The sequence below is a fragment of the Caretta caretta genome, chromosome 2 (genome assembly GCF_965140235.1).
Source record: "Caretta caretta isolate rCarCar2 chromosome 2, rCarCar1.hap1, whole genome shotgun sequence".
Classification (NCBI taxonomy): domain Eukaryota; kingdom Metazoa; phylum Chordata; order Testudines; family Cheloniidae; genus Caretta; species Caretta caretta.
In genome coordinates this window covers 35856567-35874926 of record NC_134207.1, presented here as the reverse complement: position 1 = coordinate 35874926, position 18360 = coordinate 35856567, and the positions used below count along the sequence as shown (strand labels likewise).

General features: G+C 40.6%; 1 protein-coding gene across 2 annotated transcripts in view; it reads right to left on the bottom strand.

Annotated features, from left to right (window-relative positions):
• The window catches only part of LRP12 (LDL receptor related protein 12), a 101541-nt gene that overhangs the window by 16034 nt on the left and 67147 nt on the right, over positions 1-18360 (bottom strand). For both annotated transcript variants that reach the window (XM_048841461.2, XM_048841462.2), the window contains 2 exons: positions 17084-17219; positions 14705-14907 (listed from right to left, as the gene is read on the bottom strand). In XM_048841461.2, coding sequence (XP_048697418.1) covers positions 14705-14907; positions 17084-17219 — 339 coding nt within the window. The remainder of the gene's footprint in view (positions 1-14704; positions 14908-17083; positions 17220-18360) is intronic.

Genomic DNA, 18360 nt, shown 5'->3' with positions numbered 1-18360 from the left:
CCAAGTCACTTCTCTGTTCCTCTCCTTCAACCTAAACATCTAATACTATCCTGCAAAAGATCAACTAAATATGAAGTTTATCATCTAAGCAATTAAAAAGGAAAGGAACAGAGTTGCAGGATGACACAGCACCTCCGGCATTTTAAAATCTAAAGGCTTTTTAAAAAAAAAAAAAAACCACAGAAAAATAAAAAGCAAACAAGTGATAAACCCAGTGAGCACTGACCAAGAGTGCTTAGCTGACAAACAGATAGACATGTAGCGAGAGCAGGGCACAGAAGGGATATAAAATCAGTCAGTGATTGCGCTTTAGAAAATGCTGATCTTGTTAGGGCAGCAACTAAAGGAAAACCAGATTTGTTATTCGTGACATTGCCTTGTTTCACCAATAAAATACTGTTTAATATTAGCACATCAAAATATTTAACTAAAGGAACAGATTGACTTGTCTTTTTTTTAAAAAAGCCCTTTCACTGACGATAAATATAAACTCTAAACTGCAAATTAGCAGCTTGTCGTCTCTCTACACCCCCACACCATTATGGCACACCTACAGTTTGGAGTTACCAAGGTGTGTTTGACAATTTGAGATAAATTCCCAAAGAACCTAATGAAGGCCATGTAACTCAAGATTTGGATTAATACAATACTATCATTTGGAAAAGTTGCTCTTTACAGAATTATTAAAAATACTGTAGGCCCTGGTCCTACAATTGGATCCATGTGGATGAACTGTTGGGCCTGCACTGATCATATTGCAAGATTGCAACCATAGTTTCCTTTAGTAATAAGTAAAGAAAGTTTTTTAAAATCCAGTATTCTGAATACAAAAATGAAAAAGGGTTGATCAGCGAGACAGAAGACAGTTTCTGAGGGTTACTGGTGCTAAAAGAGGCAAGAATTAAAAGCAATACCATAATAATGAAGGCAGAAGTGATTTACATCTAAGCTCTTACTTTCACATGCTTTTAAACTTTCTGGAAAAAGTTACTCATTTGGATGAAAAGGTTTCTAGCTATTCCTTAAAACAACAACTCCTCCTCTAATTACCTACCTATTCCACAAAGCATTATGGCGAAGAACTGTTATACCTGTTGTGCCTTTAAATCAAGCTCCTCAGGACACAGACTTGTTACTGGTTTGGCACGTTGACCTAACATACAGCACCACATTTGTTAGGATATAGATATTCAGGCCTGTCTGCAAAGGCCTGTACTTAAGAATTTAGGTGTATTCTTATCACTTGGCTAGTGATAGAGGTATAAAAGAAAGAATCAAAACCACTGTCTGCCAGTGTAAGGGCCTTCTCTTACTGTGACAGTTTGTGGCCCTGTGCTTAGGCTCAGGCCTTTGGCTAAGCAGCAGAGGCAGCCATAAGCTGGGAAGCGAACGGTCACATCCTCACATTCCAAACTAGTCACATTGAAATAAGGTGCTATTGGGCTGTTAGGCACTACCAGGACAGGATTGTATTCCTATCACCTCCAGAGAAAGGGAAGTGCCTAGAAAATGTAAAAGGAAACTTCGTTTGATAGCATCCTGTCTGGCAAGAACTCACTTATCAATAGCTGGGATGTGAAATCCTCACTTCTGTATTGTTTTGTCATTATAGTCCCCACTTTGCTATTGTTTGTCTGTATAATCTCTGTCTGGTTCTGTGATTGTTCCTCTCTGCTGTATAATTAATTTTGCTGGGTGTAAACTAATTAAGGTGGTGGGATATAATTGGTTACATAATCATGTTACAATATGTTAGGATTGGTTAGTTAAATTTCAGGAAAATGATTGGTTAAGGTATAGCTAAGCAGAACTCAAGTTTTACTATATAATCTGTAGTCAATGAGGAAGTGTGGGTGTGGGTGGGCATGTGGGTGTGGGTGGGAAATGGGAGCAGGGAATGGGAGTAAGGAAGTTGGAATCATGTTTTGCTAAAGGGGGAAATGGGAACAGGGAATGGGAGTAAGGAAGTTGGAATCATGTTTGGCTAAGGGTAGGAATGGGAACAGGGACACAGGTGTAAGGCTCTGTGGTGTCAGAGCTGGGAAGGAGGATACTAAGGAAGGAAACTGGAATCATGCTTGCTGGAAGTTCACCCCAATAAACATCGAATTGTTTGCACCTTTGGACTTCGGGTATTGTTGCTCTCTGTTCATGCGAGAAGGACCAGGGAAGTAAGTGGGTGAAGGAATAAGCCCTCTAACAACATTCACCACTGGATAACTTTAAATGAAAGAAATATTCTTAACCCAAAAATGAATTTCCTGGGAAATACAAAAGCATTTAACCCTTTAAAAATTATTATTTATATTAACATAGCATCTACGAGCCCTAGAGATGGGCCAGGACCCACTGTCCTAGGTGGTGTACAAATGGAATGAAAAGACAGACTCAGCCCCAAAGAGCTTACAATCTAAATATAGGATAAGAGACAACAGATGGATACAGACAAGGGAATACAAGGAAATAATGAGAGAATATTGGGCAGCATGACAGACAGTGGCATCAGTGCATCCACAGCCAAACAGTTTCTCCTTAAGTTTTTTGTAGGCATAGAATCATAGAAACGTTGAGCTAGAACGAATCGTTGAGCTAGTGGGAGAAAAGGGGCTTATTATCCATCCATATATGGAAAGCTGAGATAGCAGCCAAACGCACCCTTACAGAACTAAGGGATTCTGTTTTAGATCTAGCACACAGTCAGCACAACATCCTGGTTTCGGCCACTTCTGCCAATCAACAAGGCAATATTGGAGCCGGTCAAGATTCACCTTTCTCATGAGACCAAATGGAGAAGCACTTATATTTAGCCAGGTAAGTGATCCTAGTTGAGGGTTTTCCACTATTTAGAAGTGCCTCCTGGACATTCTGTGAGCAGAACCTTCCAAAGGACATCCGTCAAAGCATCCATGCGTAAGATGGAGAGTGTGGAGGCTGAAGTACAAAATGTGGTCGTGGTCTCGGGAAATTAGGTCTGGATCCAATGGGAGGGATAGGAGGTGCTGGTGCACCACTGTTGCTATAAAGATGAGACGAGTATGGTTCTTTTTTATTTTGGATACTACTCTGAGGACAAAGGAATTGGAGGGAAGGTATATAGATGGCAATTCTCCCAAGACAGGAGAAAGGCATCTATTAGGGAGCCTGGGCTGAGACTACTACTTTGGGAATCCATTCCAAGTTGGAAGATATGCCCAGGCATATCATGGGCCAATGACCACTTGTGTTGATCAGTGAAGGATCAGCTCAGTTGATTTGCCATTGTATTCTGTTTCCTCAGAAAGTAAGTAGCTCTAAGGTGAATTGAGTGGACTACAGAAGAGTCCTGACAGAGTTACTTTGATTGTGCTTCTCTTTGCCTGTTTAGATAAAACATGGTCACCGAGTTGTCTGTCAGACAACGTGGGGGAGGAAGATTGAGTGGACTAGACCTGTTGCTCTTAACTCTGACATTTATGTGAGCCTCTGAGTTCTGAAATGATCAAAACCATGAGTCTTCAGGGACCCAATGTGAGCTCCCCAACCTAGGGATGACAGGTCTGTGACGAGAGTGAGTGTTGGTAGTGTGGGAAGGAAGGGAACTCCCACACAAGCTTTTATAAGATCTGTCCACCAAACCAGAGACAAGACTAGCTCAGGCAATTGAACCACCTTGTCCAGGGCGTCACGATTCAGGGTATATATTTATGCTACCCATGTCTGTAGCATCCTGAGTCGCAGTCTGGAGCATTGTACTACATAGGTACATGTTGCCATGGGACCTAACCGACTGAGGCACTTGCATGCTGTTCTGAGTGGGTGAGCTTTCATTTGAAGTACCAGTTTTTGAATGGTTTCATATCTGGTTTTTGGCAGAAAAGCCCTGGCCTTTGTGGAGTAGAGGACTTCTCCAATGAATTCTATTGTCTGCGCAGACTTCAGTATTAATTTTTCTCAATTCACTAGGAGCCACAGAGTGTTGAATATGGACAGAGCAGTTGATATGCTAGACAGGACTGATACTCTGATCGACTGCAGATAAATTAGTTGTCCATTACCCCTAATTTTCGAAGATTAGCTGCTAACACCTTAATGCACTTCATGAATACCTGAGGAGCAGCTGCCAGGCCAAACAGAAGTACTGTGAACTGATAGTGACAGCCATTCACCAAGAATGAGAAACTTTAGATGACAAATTGATATGTAAGAAAGCGCCCTCAAGTCAACGGCAGCATACCGGTCTCCTTGTTCCAAGGAAGGGACAATTGATGCTAGGGTAACCACACAGAATAGTATTTTCTTCAGGAATTTGTTCAACTCTCTTACATCTAAAATGGAGCTGATGCCTCCTTTTAACTTGGGGGTCATGAAATAAAAGGAATAAAAGCCTTTCCCCCTGGGTTCAATGGTACTCCTCTTTGGCCCTGTCTGAAGAAGAGATTGGACTGCCTGTTGAAGAGAATGGTCCCTGAAGAGGGACGGTGGTGAGGGAGGGGTTTGAAGTAAACTGGATGGCATACCCCCATTCTCTTGTGCTTAAGATCTAATGGTCTGATGTTATGTGAATCCAGGTACTTAGGAAGCAGGACAAGCAACTGGTAAATACAAAAAAGGGGAACAGACAGAAGTGAGGAGACTGGTATTCTGTCCTCAACAACTTTGTCAAAATGCCTGCTTGGAGGAGGCAGCTGGACAGGATGAGCCTGGGGATGCTGAAGGGGACAGTGATGGAGTGTGCCTTCTATAATTCCTTCTTTTTTTCCCTGGGAATGGGGAGCAAAGCTAGGATGTTGAAAAGTTGTTGTTGAAAGTGCTTTCTTTTTGTCACTGAAGTGTACATTCCAAAGGTTCTGAGTGTTGCCCTAGAATCTTTAAGGCTGCGAAGCCTGTCATCAATTTTCCCAGAGACAAGAGTAGGACCCTTCAAACAGAAGGTCCTGTATGGTCTGTTGGACTTCTGCAGGTAGTCGGGAAGAATACTGATGCCATGTTTTGAGCTGCTGAATCTCCACTATACGGACTGATCTGGAGAGCAGTCCTGGTGACCAGTTTACCCTCCTTCACCATTACTGAGAATTCTCGTTTGCAATCCTCTAGTAACTTGTCCTTTAATTTAGCAATGTTCTCCCAAAGCGTGTAGTCATATTGACTCAGGAGTGCCTGCTAGTTTGCGATCTTGAGCTGCAGACCCTGAGATAAAAGGTACAGCACCAAAAGTTAAATCCCTGCAAGCTGCATGGAAACTTTTTAAAGACACCATAATAGAGACTCAACTTAAATGTATACCCCAAATTAAAAAAACATAGTAAGAGAACCAAAAAAGAGCTACCATGGCTAAACAACAAAGTAAAAGAAGCAGAGAAAGGCATCTTTTAAAAAGTGGAAGTTAAATCCTAATGAGGAAAACAGAAAGGAGTATAAACTCTGGCGAATGGAGTGTAAACATATAATTAGGAAGGTGAAGAACAGCTAACCAAAGACTCAAAAAGTAATACCAATTTTTTTTTTTTTGTAAGTACATCAGAAGTAGGAAGCCTGCTAAACAACCAGTGGGGCCACTGGATGATCGAGATGCTAAAGGAGCATTCAAGGACGATAAGGCCCTTGCGGAGAAACTAACTGAATTCTTTGCATCGGTCTTCATGGTTGAGGATGAGAGGGAGATTCCCAAATCTGAGCCATTCTTTTACGGTGACAAATCTGAGGAACTGTCCCAGATTGAGGTGTCACTATAGGAGGTTTTGGAACAAATTGATAAATTAAACAGTAATAAGTCACCAGGACCAGATGGTATTCACCCAAGAGTTCTGAAGGAACTCAAATGTGAAACTGCAGAAATAGCAGAACTGTGGTTTGGTAACCTATCATTTATATCAGCTTCTATACGAAATGACTGGAGAATAGCCAATGCAATGCCAGTTTTTTAAAAAGGGCTCCAGAGGGGACTCTGGCAATTACAGGTCGGTAAGCCTGACTTCAGTACCGGGCAAACTGGCTGAAATTATAATAAAGAACAAAACTGTCAAACACATAGATGAACATAATTTTGGAGAGAATAGTCAACATGGTTTTTCTAAAGGAAAATCATGTCCCATCAATCTACTAGAATTCTTTGAGGGGGTCAACAAGCATGTGGACAAGGGGGATCCAGTGGATATAGTGTATTTAGATTTTTAGAAAGCCTTTGACAAGGTCCCTCACCAAAGGCTCTTAAGCAAAGTAAGCAGTCATGAGATAAGAGGGAAGGTCCTCTCATGGACTGGTAACTGGTTGAAAGATAGGAGACAAAGGGTAGGAGTAAATGGTCAGTTTTCAGAATGGAAAGAGGTAAACAGTGGTGTCCTCTAGGGGTCTGTACTGGGACCAGTCCTATTCAACATATTCATAAATGATCTAGAAAAAGGGGTAAACAGTGAGGCAAAATTTGCAGACGATACAAAACTACTCAAGATAGTTAAGTCCCAGGTAGAATGTGGAGAGTTACAAAAGGATCTCTCAAAACTGGGTCACTGGGCAACAAAATGGCAGATGAAATTCAGTGTTGATAAATGCAAAGTAATGCACATTGGAAAACATAATCCCAACTATACATACTGTCACAGGGTCGGGCCAGATGGCTACAGGAGAGTGATCCTATTGAGATCCAGGAAGTGAGCGGGTGGAAGCCCACCCACTGCTAAAGGATCCCTCCTTCAACCCTAAGCGGGGGATCCACAGGACCTGGAAACCAAATAATTCCGGGGGACAACTAATGAAATAACAGGGACAGGAGTGCGGTCAAAGGGTCAAACAAAGGGAACCAGATGGTACACCGAGCAGAGAACCCTGGACAGCGCCCACTGCTCCTCGAAGGTCTCAAGGGAGTCAGTGGACGCTGCCCAGAGGAACTCTGCCTGGATACGCAAACGGATGGAGGATCAGAAATAGGCCCCACAGTCACAGGAGACTCCATTGGTCAACCTCCTCACCCTGGTTTTATAGATGGCAATTTTAGCCAGGGCCAGGAGGAGGTTACCAGGAGGTCCCGTGACTTTGCGGGGCCACAGATAGGGAGTGCATAAATAAAAAGGTGAGGGGAAAGTGCAACCAAAATCTTAACAAGATGTCTAAGAGGAGCTGGAATAGGGACTGCAGCCTGGTGCACTCCAAGTAAAGTGTGATAGAAGGCAACTGATAGAAGGCAGATACATTAGCCCCAGATTAAGCAGGTCGCTTTTCCCTGGGTAAGGTAACGGGGCAGTTCCAGAACAATCAGGAACTTGCTGGAACCAATTAAGACAGACAGGCTAATTAGGATACCTGGAGCCAATTAAGAAGCTGCTAGAATAAATTAAGGCAGGCTAATCAGGGTACCTGGTTTAAAAAAGGACCTCACTTCAGTCAGTGCAAAGCGCACAAGGAGCTGAGAGCGAGAGGGTATGCTGCTGGAGGACTGAGGAGTACAAACGCTGTTTGGCATCAGGAGGAAGGTCCTGTGGTGAGGATACAGAAGGTGTTGGGAGGAGGACATGGGGAAGTAGCCCAGGGAGTTGTAGCTGTCACACAGGTATTACACAAAACACTATAGATAGCTGTGATCCACAGGGCCCTGGGCTGGAACCTGGAGAAGAGGGCGGGCCCGGGTTCCTCCCATCCCCCCAACTCCCTATTGGAAGAGTTGACCTGGACTGTGCGTCCCACCAGAGGGGAAGGTCCCTGGCCTGTCCCCCGACCCACTAGGTGGACCAGCAGAGACTGTGGGGATTGTTCTTCCTTTTCCCCATGCTGGCCAGTGATGAGGTTAGCTGAGTGAACAGCAAACCTCTGAGGCAAGCAAATCCACCAATAAGCACAGGATCCACCAAGGCAGAGGAGGAACTTTGTCACGCTATAAAATGATGGGTTCTAAATTAGCCTTTACCACTTGAGAAAAATCTTGGAGTCATTGTTGATAGTTCTCTGAAAACAACTACTCAATGTGCAGCAGCAGTCAAAAAAGCTAACAGAATGTTGAGAATCACTAAGGAAAGGATAGATAAGACAGAAAATATTATTGCCGCTATATAAATCCATGGTACGCCCACATCTTGAATATTGTGTGCAGATGTGGTTGCCCCATCTCAAATAAGATGTATTGGATTTGGCAAAGGTTCAGAAAAGGGCAACAAAAAAGATTAGGGGTACAGAACAGCTGCTGTGTGAGGAGAGATTAATAAGACTGGGACTTTTCAGCTGGAAAAAGAGACGACTAAGGGGGGATATGATAGAGAGCTATAAAATCATGACTGGTGTGGAGAAAGTAAATAAGGAAGTGTTATTTACTCCTTCTCATAATATAAGAACTAGGGGCCACCAAATGAAATTAATAGGAAGCAGGTTTAAAACAAACAAAAGGAAGTATTTTTTCACACAACATACAGTCAACCTGTGGAACTCTTTGCCAGAGGATGTTGTGAAGATCAGGACTATAACAGGGTTAAAAAAAGAACTAGGTAACTTCATAGAGGATAGGTCCATCAATGGCTATTAGCCAGGATGGGCAGGGATGCTGTCCCTAGCCTCTGTTTGCCAGAAGCTGGGATGGGCGACAGGGATGGATCACTTGATGATTACCTGTTCTGTTCATTCCCTCTGGGTCACCTGGCATTGGACACTGGGCTAGATGGACCTTTGGTCTGACCCAGTATTGCCGTTCCTATGTTCTTAATAAAGTTTGTAACCAAACAAGTCTAGTTTTTTTGAGTCCTTGTTTTTAGGGGCGGAGGCTTGTTTGTCTGTCTTTCCTACTTGTTTGCAGCTGCCATCACAAAAGAACCTGGGAAGGGATTAGTGTAAAAATACTCATACCCATTAGAGTGGACAAAGTATCTCCTCTCAGATTGTTTTACTGTGAGAGTCAGGGAAGAGTGTATGACAAAGAATTTTGACCGGCTCCATGACTGCCTTGTTGACTGGCAGAGGTGTCTGACACTAGGATGTCTACCAACTTGTGAGAACTCTCACATACCTCTTCTGCCTGGATGCCAAGCACTTAGGCCACTTATCAGGAGGTTTTGATGGTCCTTGTGGTCTTGTGGAGGAGGTGACTCTCCCACTGAGTCAATAGCTTCATCTGGTGATGAAGAAAAGGATGCAACTAGCATCTGAGGTGGGGGCAACTCCATAATCTGTGATGGAGAATCTAGTTGATAACGGTCTGGTTGGCCAGGACCCATCACAGTACTGGACACTGGAGAGTGACGTTCTTAGTACCCAGTCCCTATCTCAACATCGGGTACCGGGGAATGACGTTGCTGGTGCCATCATGTCGGATGCGCTCCCCACAAGTGTCAGGATGAGGTTCTGGCAGAGGATAGACATACCATGGAGCCCAGAGTGGCCACTAGTATGGACCTGGAACCCGTCCTTGTCCGGGGCATTGCCCCTTCAGAAAAGGCCACTGTTGGTGTTGTGGCACTGCCCATGATCCTGATAATTGTAAAGGAGGGTAAGCGCTGTGTCCCAGCCTTGGATGAGGAATCAGTCTTCCGATGATGGAGGCTCTGATGCAGGTGGTACCAGAGAAAGGTATCCTGAATCTGGGAATGGCGGTACTGGAGAAACCATGGGATAAACCTTTTGATAAAACTGGTTTGAGAAGAAATCTAAGTAGTAGAACTATGGCTTCTCGGTGAGGTGAGGGGTGAGCAGGAACGAGTTGGACAGTTTTAAATGCGAATTCTTATTTCTTAGAATTGGTACTAAGAAGCTAAGCAAGTCTCTTGCAGATGTATATGTATAACACCCCAAACTGCTGGCCCCTCAAATGTTTCTCAGGGGACAGCCTTGATGGACCTGTCACAGGCTCCAAAGGCAGCAAAGCCCTCTTAGGAGGTGAGGCTTCTGGAGAAGTTCTCTGAGCCTCACCCTCAGTAGAGTCCTCACCTCTGTCCTATGTCGGTACAGAGGTAGATGAATGAGATGCTGAACCTGAGGAAGGTCTGGGTCTCTTCTTCGGTACTGGGGAACTTTGAGCCTGGTGGAGCTCAAATGCCAATACTGAAGTACTTGAAGCACTCTCCCAATGTGATGACTTGGCCAGCGGGGAGTCAAAATGCTGTTTCCATAAGCAAGCACTTAAGCCTCAATGCTCTATTCTATTTTTGAATGGGGTTTGATGCCCTTGCCAATGTGACACTTGTCCCTAACATGGGCCACACCCAAGCACTTCAAAGTGAATGAGGACTATTGACTGGCACAGGCTTTGAATGTGTCCCACAGGACTTAAATCCTAGGGAGCGAAGCATCGTTCCAGTACCGAGTCTGGTACCAAAAGGAAAGAATTGGTCCCAAAGAATACAAAAACAAAACCTGGCATTAACTTACTTGAAAAACTAACACTAATTAATTTCAACTATTTACAATGAGTGAGGGATACACTTGAGTAAACACGTCTGAGATTGCTCCAGCAACTGTCACTGGAGGTAAGAAGGCACTAAGGAGGGTTGGGAGCAGCTCCAACCTCTTATACCAGCATGCAGTGTTGTGCAGCGACAGGGGACAAGCGAACCACCCCTATGGGCACTGTTGAAGGAAGAAAATCTCCATCATCTGTGCATAAGGCGCACACACAACTACAGTGGAACTGACATGTGCCATCACTCAAAGAAGAACATGTTGAAGGTGGACATTTAGATTAGAAATAAGGCATACATTTTTAATATTGAGGGTAATTAATCACAGAAAAATCTTAACAAGGGCTGAGGGGAATTCTCCATCACTGGAAATTCTTAAGTCAAGGCTGGATGTTACTCTAAAAAATATGCTCTAATTCAAACATGAATTAATTCACATAAGTCCTATGGTTTGTGTTATACAAGAGGTCTAGACTTGATGATCACAAGGGTCCCTTCTGGGCTTATGATCTATGAATCACCAAACTTGCCAAGAATGGTGCTCATTAATGCTGGTTGTAATGGTGGCATAAATATGTTTCCTTGTCAGCTGATTTTGTGATATGGACACGCATCAACTCCATTCCCATACAGATTAATGATCAGATATGGTTATTGAACTTGCTGACCCAAATCAAATAGAAACTAATTTAGTTTATAGCTGGGTAGCTGAAGTATTGTAATGAGGTGTACTTTTGCCTTTTGTAAGTAAGCCACCACAGGTGGTACAAGTCTGTTGATACGACAAGATACCATTACTACTACTTTTTTTCAGAGTGTTTGATTTTTTTTTATTTCTTCAACATTTCTCTACTCATGATTAGGTATACTACATGGCAAATTACTATCATCACACAATGAATAATTTTTAGTCATAATTATGCATTATATACTTCCTATTAATAAGAGATTTCATTTTAAGAAACATAAGTGGGTACTTTTAGTGCTGCACACAATTATCAGATGTCAGTTATTTAGATGATGTTAGTATTCTTTAGCCACTGCAGAAGTACAAACTAGGGGCCTAATGTAACAACCTTTACTCATGGCAAATATATCCATTTAAGTTAATCACATCTTACTGTGTTTTCTACTGACTGTCTAGAAAGAAACAACATAGTGACCCTTGCCTCAGCTATAGTGTAGACTTGTTTCAGTGAAATAACAGCTCTCTGCAATAGCTGCTTAAATGTACACATAATAACAGCTGGTATGTTTGAATGCTCAGAGGAAACTATGTTTGCGTTTCAAGATCTCCCTGTACAAACAGCAGGGTTCATACAGAGACAAGATCGGTGTGGATCTCCCAGTCCTTCCTTGTGCAGGGGACGCTTGAGGACTGCTTTAGTCAACTGACGCAGCTACAGTACTAAATTTAAAGTTGAACATCTTCAAAACGGTGCATCAAGTTTATTAAAAAGTTAAAAGGAAACTAGTAGCTCAGGACCAAAATTTAGATTTATGTAAAGACTGTCTAACAACATAAATTAGTAAAAATATTTTGAATTAAAAAATGCCTGACAACAGTTTTGGATTTAAGCATTCCCTGAAGTGTTTGCAACTTGAACACTACAACAGTGCACTGGTTAAAAAAAAAAAAAAAATCACGGTATGTAGAAACTAAGTCAAACTGGATTCTTTTTATTGTCTAAACTGAATAAAATGGATTAAGTTAAAAAAAAAACATAAATCATGAGAGGTTAGGTCTGTATATCTGTCTGTGCAATATATGTCCTCAGGAGTAAAATCAATGGTGCGTAACACACAAGGCATCATAGTTTGAAGTACTCATTTTCCTGTTAAGTTTGCTGTATCCCTTTCATTGCATAGCATTAAATGCATTTCGCTTCAGCTTCTCCGAAAGAATTATTCTAACACCATGTCATCATAAAAAACATAAGTCAGATGATAACCTCTCTTGCCCTTCTTTTAAAGTCAGAGATCAACCTGGCAATCTACTCTCTGCCCTGCTACCAGCTTCCCTTTCTCTCCAATGGGAGAAATGGCAGCTCAAGAATTGCCCTCCAGGCCGGGCAAGGAGTCCCGGCCAAACTCTATTACCTACTGAGGATTACCTAATAGGTCATATGCACAGAGAATAATTTATCAGAAAGAGATTAAATTTGTACATTTTTGCATGCACAATTGTTAACCTAGTACCAAGTCTGGACTAAGTACTCAATTATACCAAGTTTGAAATTTGTACTTAAAGCCATTTGAGATACAAAATAAAAAAAAATTAAACCTAGATATCTAAAATGTACTTCCTTCCTCTTCCCACAGACACTTAAACACAAAAAAGTGAAACAATTTACTTAAAAACTTTACTAAAAGTATTCAATTTTGAGGTTGAGAATTTCAAGCCCAAGCAATTTTTAAAAAAAATTATGGGTAGCTAAACAGGCTGCTTTATAATGGAACTCTTTTCTACCTCATTCACTTTGTTCATTACCATAAACTCTAGATCAGCAATTATATTTTAAAGTTCCCAACCTATTAAAATACTTCAGGCAATGTATATTTCCCTTCCATCATAATGCACCATTACTTGAGTGTACAAGATACCATATTTTTGATGCTGCTGAAAGGAACTGTGCACTTTATAAAATCTAGACTAGAAGAAACTTTAATGTACTAAGTAGGTCTGTCAAGTGATCAAAAAAAATTCATCACGATTAATCGTGCTGTTAAACAATAAAAGAATACCATTTATTTAAATATTTTTGGATGTTTTCTACATTTTCAAATATATTGATTTCAGTTACAACACAGAATACAAAGTTGTACAGTGCCCACTTTATATTTATTTTTGATTAAGAATAATTGCATTGTAAAAAACAAAAGAAATAGTATTTTTCAATTCACCTAATACAAATACTATAGTACAATCTCTATCACGAAAGTTTAACTTACAAATGTAGATGTACCAAAAAAACCTGCATTCAAAAACAAAACTATGTAAAACTTTAGAGCCTCCAAGTCCACTCGGTCCTACTTCTTGTTCAGCCAATCGCTCAGACAAGCAAGTCTGTTTACATTTGCAGGAGATAATAATGCTGCCTGCTTCTTGTTTGTAAGGTCACCTGAAAGTGAGAACAGGCATTTGCATGGCACTGTTGCAGCCAGTGTCGCAAAATATTTACATGCCAGATGTGCTAAAGATTCATACGTCCCTTGATACTTCAACCACCACTCCAGAGGACATACGTCCATGCCGATGACAGGTTCTGCTCAATAATGATCCAAAGCAGTGCAGACCAATGCACGTTCATTTTCATCATCTGAGTCAGACGCCACCAGCAGAAGGTTGATTTTCTTTTTTGGTGGTTTGGGTTCTATAGTTTCCACATTAGAGTGTTGCTCTTTTAAGACTTCTGAAAACATGCTCCACACCTTGTCCCTCTCAGATTTTGGAAGGCACTTCAGATTCTTAAACATTGGGTTGAGTGCTGCAGCTATCTTTAGAAATCTCACATCAGTACCTTCTTTTCTTTTTGTCAAATTTGCAGTGAAAGTGTTCTTAAAATGAACAACATGTACCGGGTCATCATCTGAGACTGCTATAACAGGAAATATATGACAGAATGCAGGTACAACAGAGCAGGAGACATACAATTCTCCCTCAAGGAGTTCAGTCACAAATTTAATTAAAGCATTTTTTTTTAACAAGCATCATCAGCATGGAAGCATGTCCTCTGGAATGATGGCTGAAGCATGAAGAGGAATATGAATCTTTAGTGTATCTGGCACGTAAATATCTTGCGATGGCAGCAACTACAGTGCCATGCGAACACATGTTTTCACTTTCAGGTGACACTGTAATTAAGAAGTGGATAGCATTATCTCCTGTAAATGTAAACAAACTTGTTTCTCTTCGCGATTGGCTGAACAAGAAAAAGGACTGAGTGGACTTGGAGGCTCTAAAGTTTTATATTGTTTTGTTTTTGAGTGCAGTTATGTAACAAAAAACCTTACATTAAGTTACAATCTCATGATAAAGAGATTGCACTACAATACTTGTATGAGGTGAATTGAAAATACTATTTCTTTTGTTTTTTACTGTGCACATATTTGTAATAAAAAATTATATGAAGTGAGCATTGGACACTTTGTAATCTGTGTTTTAACTGAAATCAATATATTAAAAATGTGGAAAAACATCCAAAAATATTTAATAAATGTCAATTGGTACTCTATTGTTTAACAGTGCGATTAATCGTGATTAATTTTTTTTAGTTAATCATGTGAGTTAACTGTGATTAATCAACAGCCTTAGTAATATGAAAACATATCAATGGTCCTTATATGAAACATACCAGCAAAGTAGGCCAATCTGAAGCCTTTCCTAGAGACAGTGTCATCCGAATGAAATCTGATCCAAACATGGTCTTGTGAAGAGATGTATGGTGATGGAATGGAGGAGCCACAAGCTCTATAACCTTCCACATTCTTGTAGGTTCCTATTGTTAACCAATCCGAACTGCATCGTCGAGATCCCTGAACATCAAAATCTTGAAAACTGCAAAAGATACAAAGAGTCAAACTTTGCTAATGAAGTGGCTATTTTACAAGTTATTTGATAAATTATTTCTGTTTAAAATGGAAATGTGTGGAAGGAGTTTTTACTGGTCTGATGTTGAAAAAACTAAGAAAATGGTCAGTCTTTTTGCAGATAGAATTTTACTACACACTTTGTAATGATGTAACGGAGATGGTCTTTCCACTACCAGGATCCTAGATATCCACATGCTTGTAATTCCCCACCCATACCAAGCATTTAGGCTATTGCCCCTGACACTTAGCAACTTCTGTGTTTGACAGAATTTTAGCTTTCATTTTAAAAAAGGTTTTAACTCTTCTGGTTGCAAAGATACTTTTTATAGGCCCAATCTCTAAGGATTTTGAAATCATATTAAGATATTTTATTTAAAGCACGTCTCAACATTGTTTCAGCTAAAGCAGCTTCCTATGATTGGGCTTGTCATTGTAGATGGAGCCAAACTGTATGAGAATTATTATTTTTAAAATAATTTGGCCCTGTCCACACTAGCTGACTGAACTGTGCTAGATCCTGTGCTAGATCCACTAAAAAGATAGTTGAGTCACGAGACTCCATTACCACAGAGTGGTTTGGCTCCCAGCCATACATATCTTTGTGCGTGGGCAAAAGTAGGCCAGTGCAGAGAACAAAGCACTAGACCAGAAACGCTAATAAAACGCAGTACATTGACAGAAGAAAGCTAGCGCTGACGTATAACAAACCTTATAAACCTAACTTAGAATAAAGATTTTAGGAAACATTTTTTGTGGTTGAACAGTGGACCCTGCAACTTCATGACATGCCACTGCAAAAAAAAAGATTTGGGTAGAAATAAAAGCTCTGAACTGAAACAATTTTTAAAAGACTACATTCTTAGCCAAATGTTTATTTTGATAGAACCCTTCTGTCTGCCTGGGTCAGCAAGTCTGCACTGGGAACAAACAAAATCTGCAGCTAAAGCAGTTTCATAATCAGCACTGGACAGTGTACAGTCACAGTTCTAACTTGTAAGTTGTTGTTAAAACAAATTTTGATTTCCCTGGAAGTTATGGAGGGATGGTGAGTGTGTGAACTGATAAGTACATGAATATATGGTACAGAAGACAGGACATTATTTCCTCTATAAACTTACAAGGTATATGAAATAGATATCAAAAAATAAAAGTAAACCTTCACAAAATGTATAACTGTTGCCTGTGATTACTTTAGATTTCTAGAAGATGAAATCTATCAACATTGCAGCATTTTGGAATTTCCCATGTACTTTTTAAAAAAACGTTGACAAAACTGATGGATCGTAGAGCTACAGAGAAATTAAAAGCAAATTGAATAAGTATGAAAGCATGACCACTATTATGAACTTGTGGTTTAAAAAAAATTAAGCCAAAAGAAATTATTAATGGAAAAGCTGCAACAACTTTGTCTCTTCAGCACCAATGACTACATTAAAATGATCAAGTTTTCCATTACAACTTACCACTGAATGCAGGCATTATATTTGACATTTATAAAATTAGCATTCTGTTTATTCCTTCTTTTGAGCACTTACATATAGAGCCCTGCGCATATACAAAATTTGTATCTGCATCGGATCCACAATCCGCAAAAATGATCCACGGGTATCCACATCTGGATACCTGCGGATATAAAGTGGATATCCACGGATTTTCAGGGCTCTACTTACATAAACCCTGAATAACTTACTTGTACACCCAAAACTCCTACCACTTTCTCTGAGAAATTTGCATCAGATTTTCTGAAGTGCTCAGACCCAGACCTCGAGCCATGTTTCAGGTCTTCAGAAGCACTCAGATCCCATTCATGTATCTAAATTAAGTGACCAATTTTGAAAAAAACAACTCAGCATTCAGTAGCCCCCATTCCTTTCAATGGCAGCTGCTGGGTACTGCGCTCTTTTGAAAATCTCAGCCTTTGAGTACAGCAAGATTGCAGAATTGGGCCCAGGTGACAAATGCTACAAGCCAAAAGTAGAAGTAAAATAAAATAGCTGTAGAAAAATATAAAGACAGATCTTGGGGTTAACACTACAAATACTGAATTTTGAATAGAGGAGGCTGAGAAATAAGTAATTCATAGTTAGCAATATGCAATTAATGACTATTCAATACACCAGGGTGGTACAAAGCAAAATTACCTTATAGTGATGATTTCCCCTGGGTTTGCATGGATATACCAGCTACAGTTGATTCTGGCAGGATATTCAAAAGGCCAGCCTGGACTCGTGATTACCCCACTTGGTGCTCTAATTTGTTCTGGACTATCTCCACAAGCTGAAAGATATTGAAAGCAATTTACTCACTACATATTTCGAAAACTAGCAAAACAAAATGAATCAAGGTTTACCAGAAAATAAAATAAAAAATTCTACTTTCACAGATTAAAACCATTGTATCAGTAGAAAGCAATGACATTAAGTCTGGATAACAACAGCCAGTATGGCCCATGAAGGGCACAGGTCAGAATACTTATCTAGAAAGAGGTGTTTCCTGGCTTCCAATCCATGCTCAACTATTAATTCCAACTGTCGCAATCTTCCTCCATGCCCTTAGTCTTACTACAAGCAACATACACCTGAATTTCCCCATCTGTAGAATGGGGATATCACTATCTAGCTGGTAAGGGTGTTACTTGGATTATCCCCCATAGGAGACTTTGGTGCAGAGTATGCCATTTTCTCTAATTCACACTAAAAGATTCGAAAGAATCTACCACAACCCTTTTAATGCACACCACCACACTCCTCCCTCTTTTGCTCAGAGTTTCTCTTCAATATGAGAATTGGAACATCCCTGAAAATCTGACTCCTGATTTGCATGGGATATGCTCACCTTTAAGAAAGCAATACTGTCTAAAGTGAGGCATACAGTAATGTGGGACATGATGCATTCTTTCAGTAAAATTAAACTATGGTACTCAGACACTATAGATGCTTTAGGAAAGAGTGCAATAAAGAAAAAAATAATAAATAGGTGAAATCCACCTGTGTGTGGAGAGCCAGCACAAAGCCCATCCACCACTTAAACCATATTTTGAGGAGTACGTTGGATTTAAGTAGTCTGTACGGAGGTGAATTTTCCTCATGATAGCAAGTGCTTTGAAAGCAAAGTACTGATTGTGCTCAATATTAGAGTCAGAGTTTAAGGTCAGAAGGATTCACCAGATCATCCAGTCTGACAGCCTGCATATCACAGATCAGTACCATGCTGCACACACATATGAAACCCAACAAATGAAATCAGGCCAAAATATTACAGCCCACAGGAGATAAGATTATTAAATGCCACAGACAGAGAGTAGGAGGGACTGAAGTGCACCAATGCTTGAGAAAAGGTTAAGTCTGATAATGCTGGTGAGTGATCTGATCCACACACTGTAAAGGAAGGCGAAAAAAACCGAACAAACCAACACTGC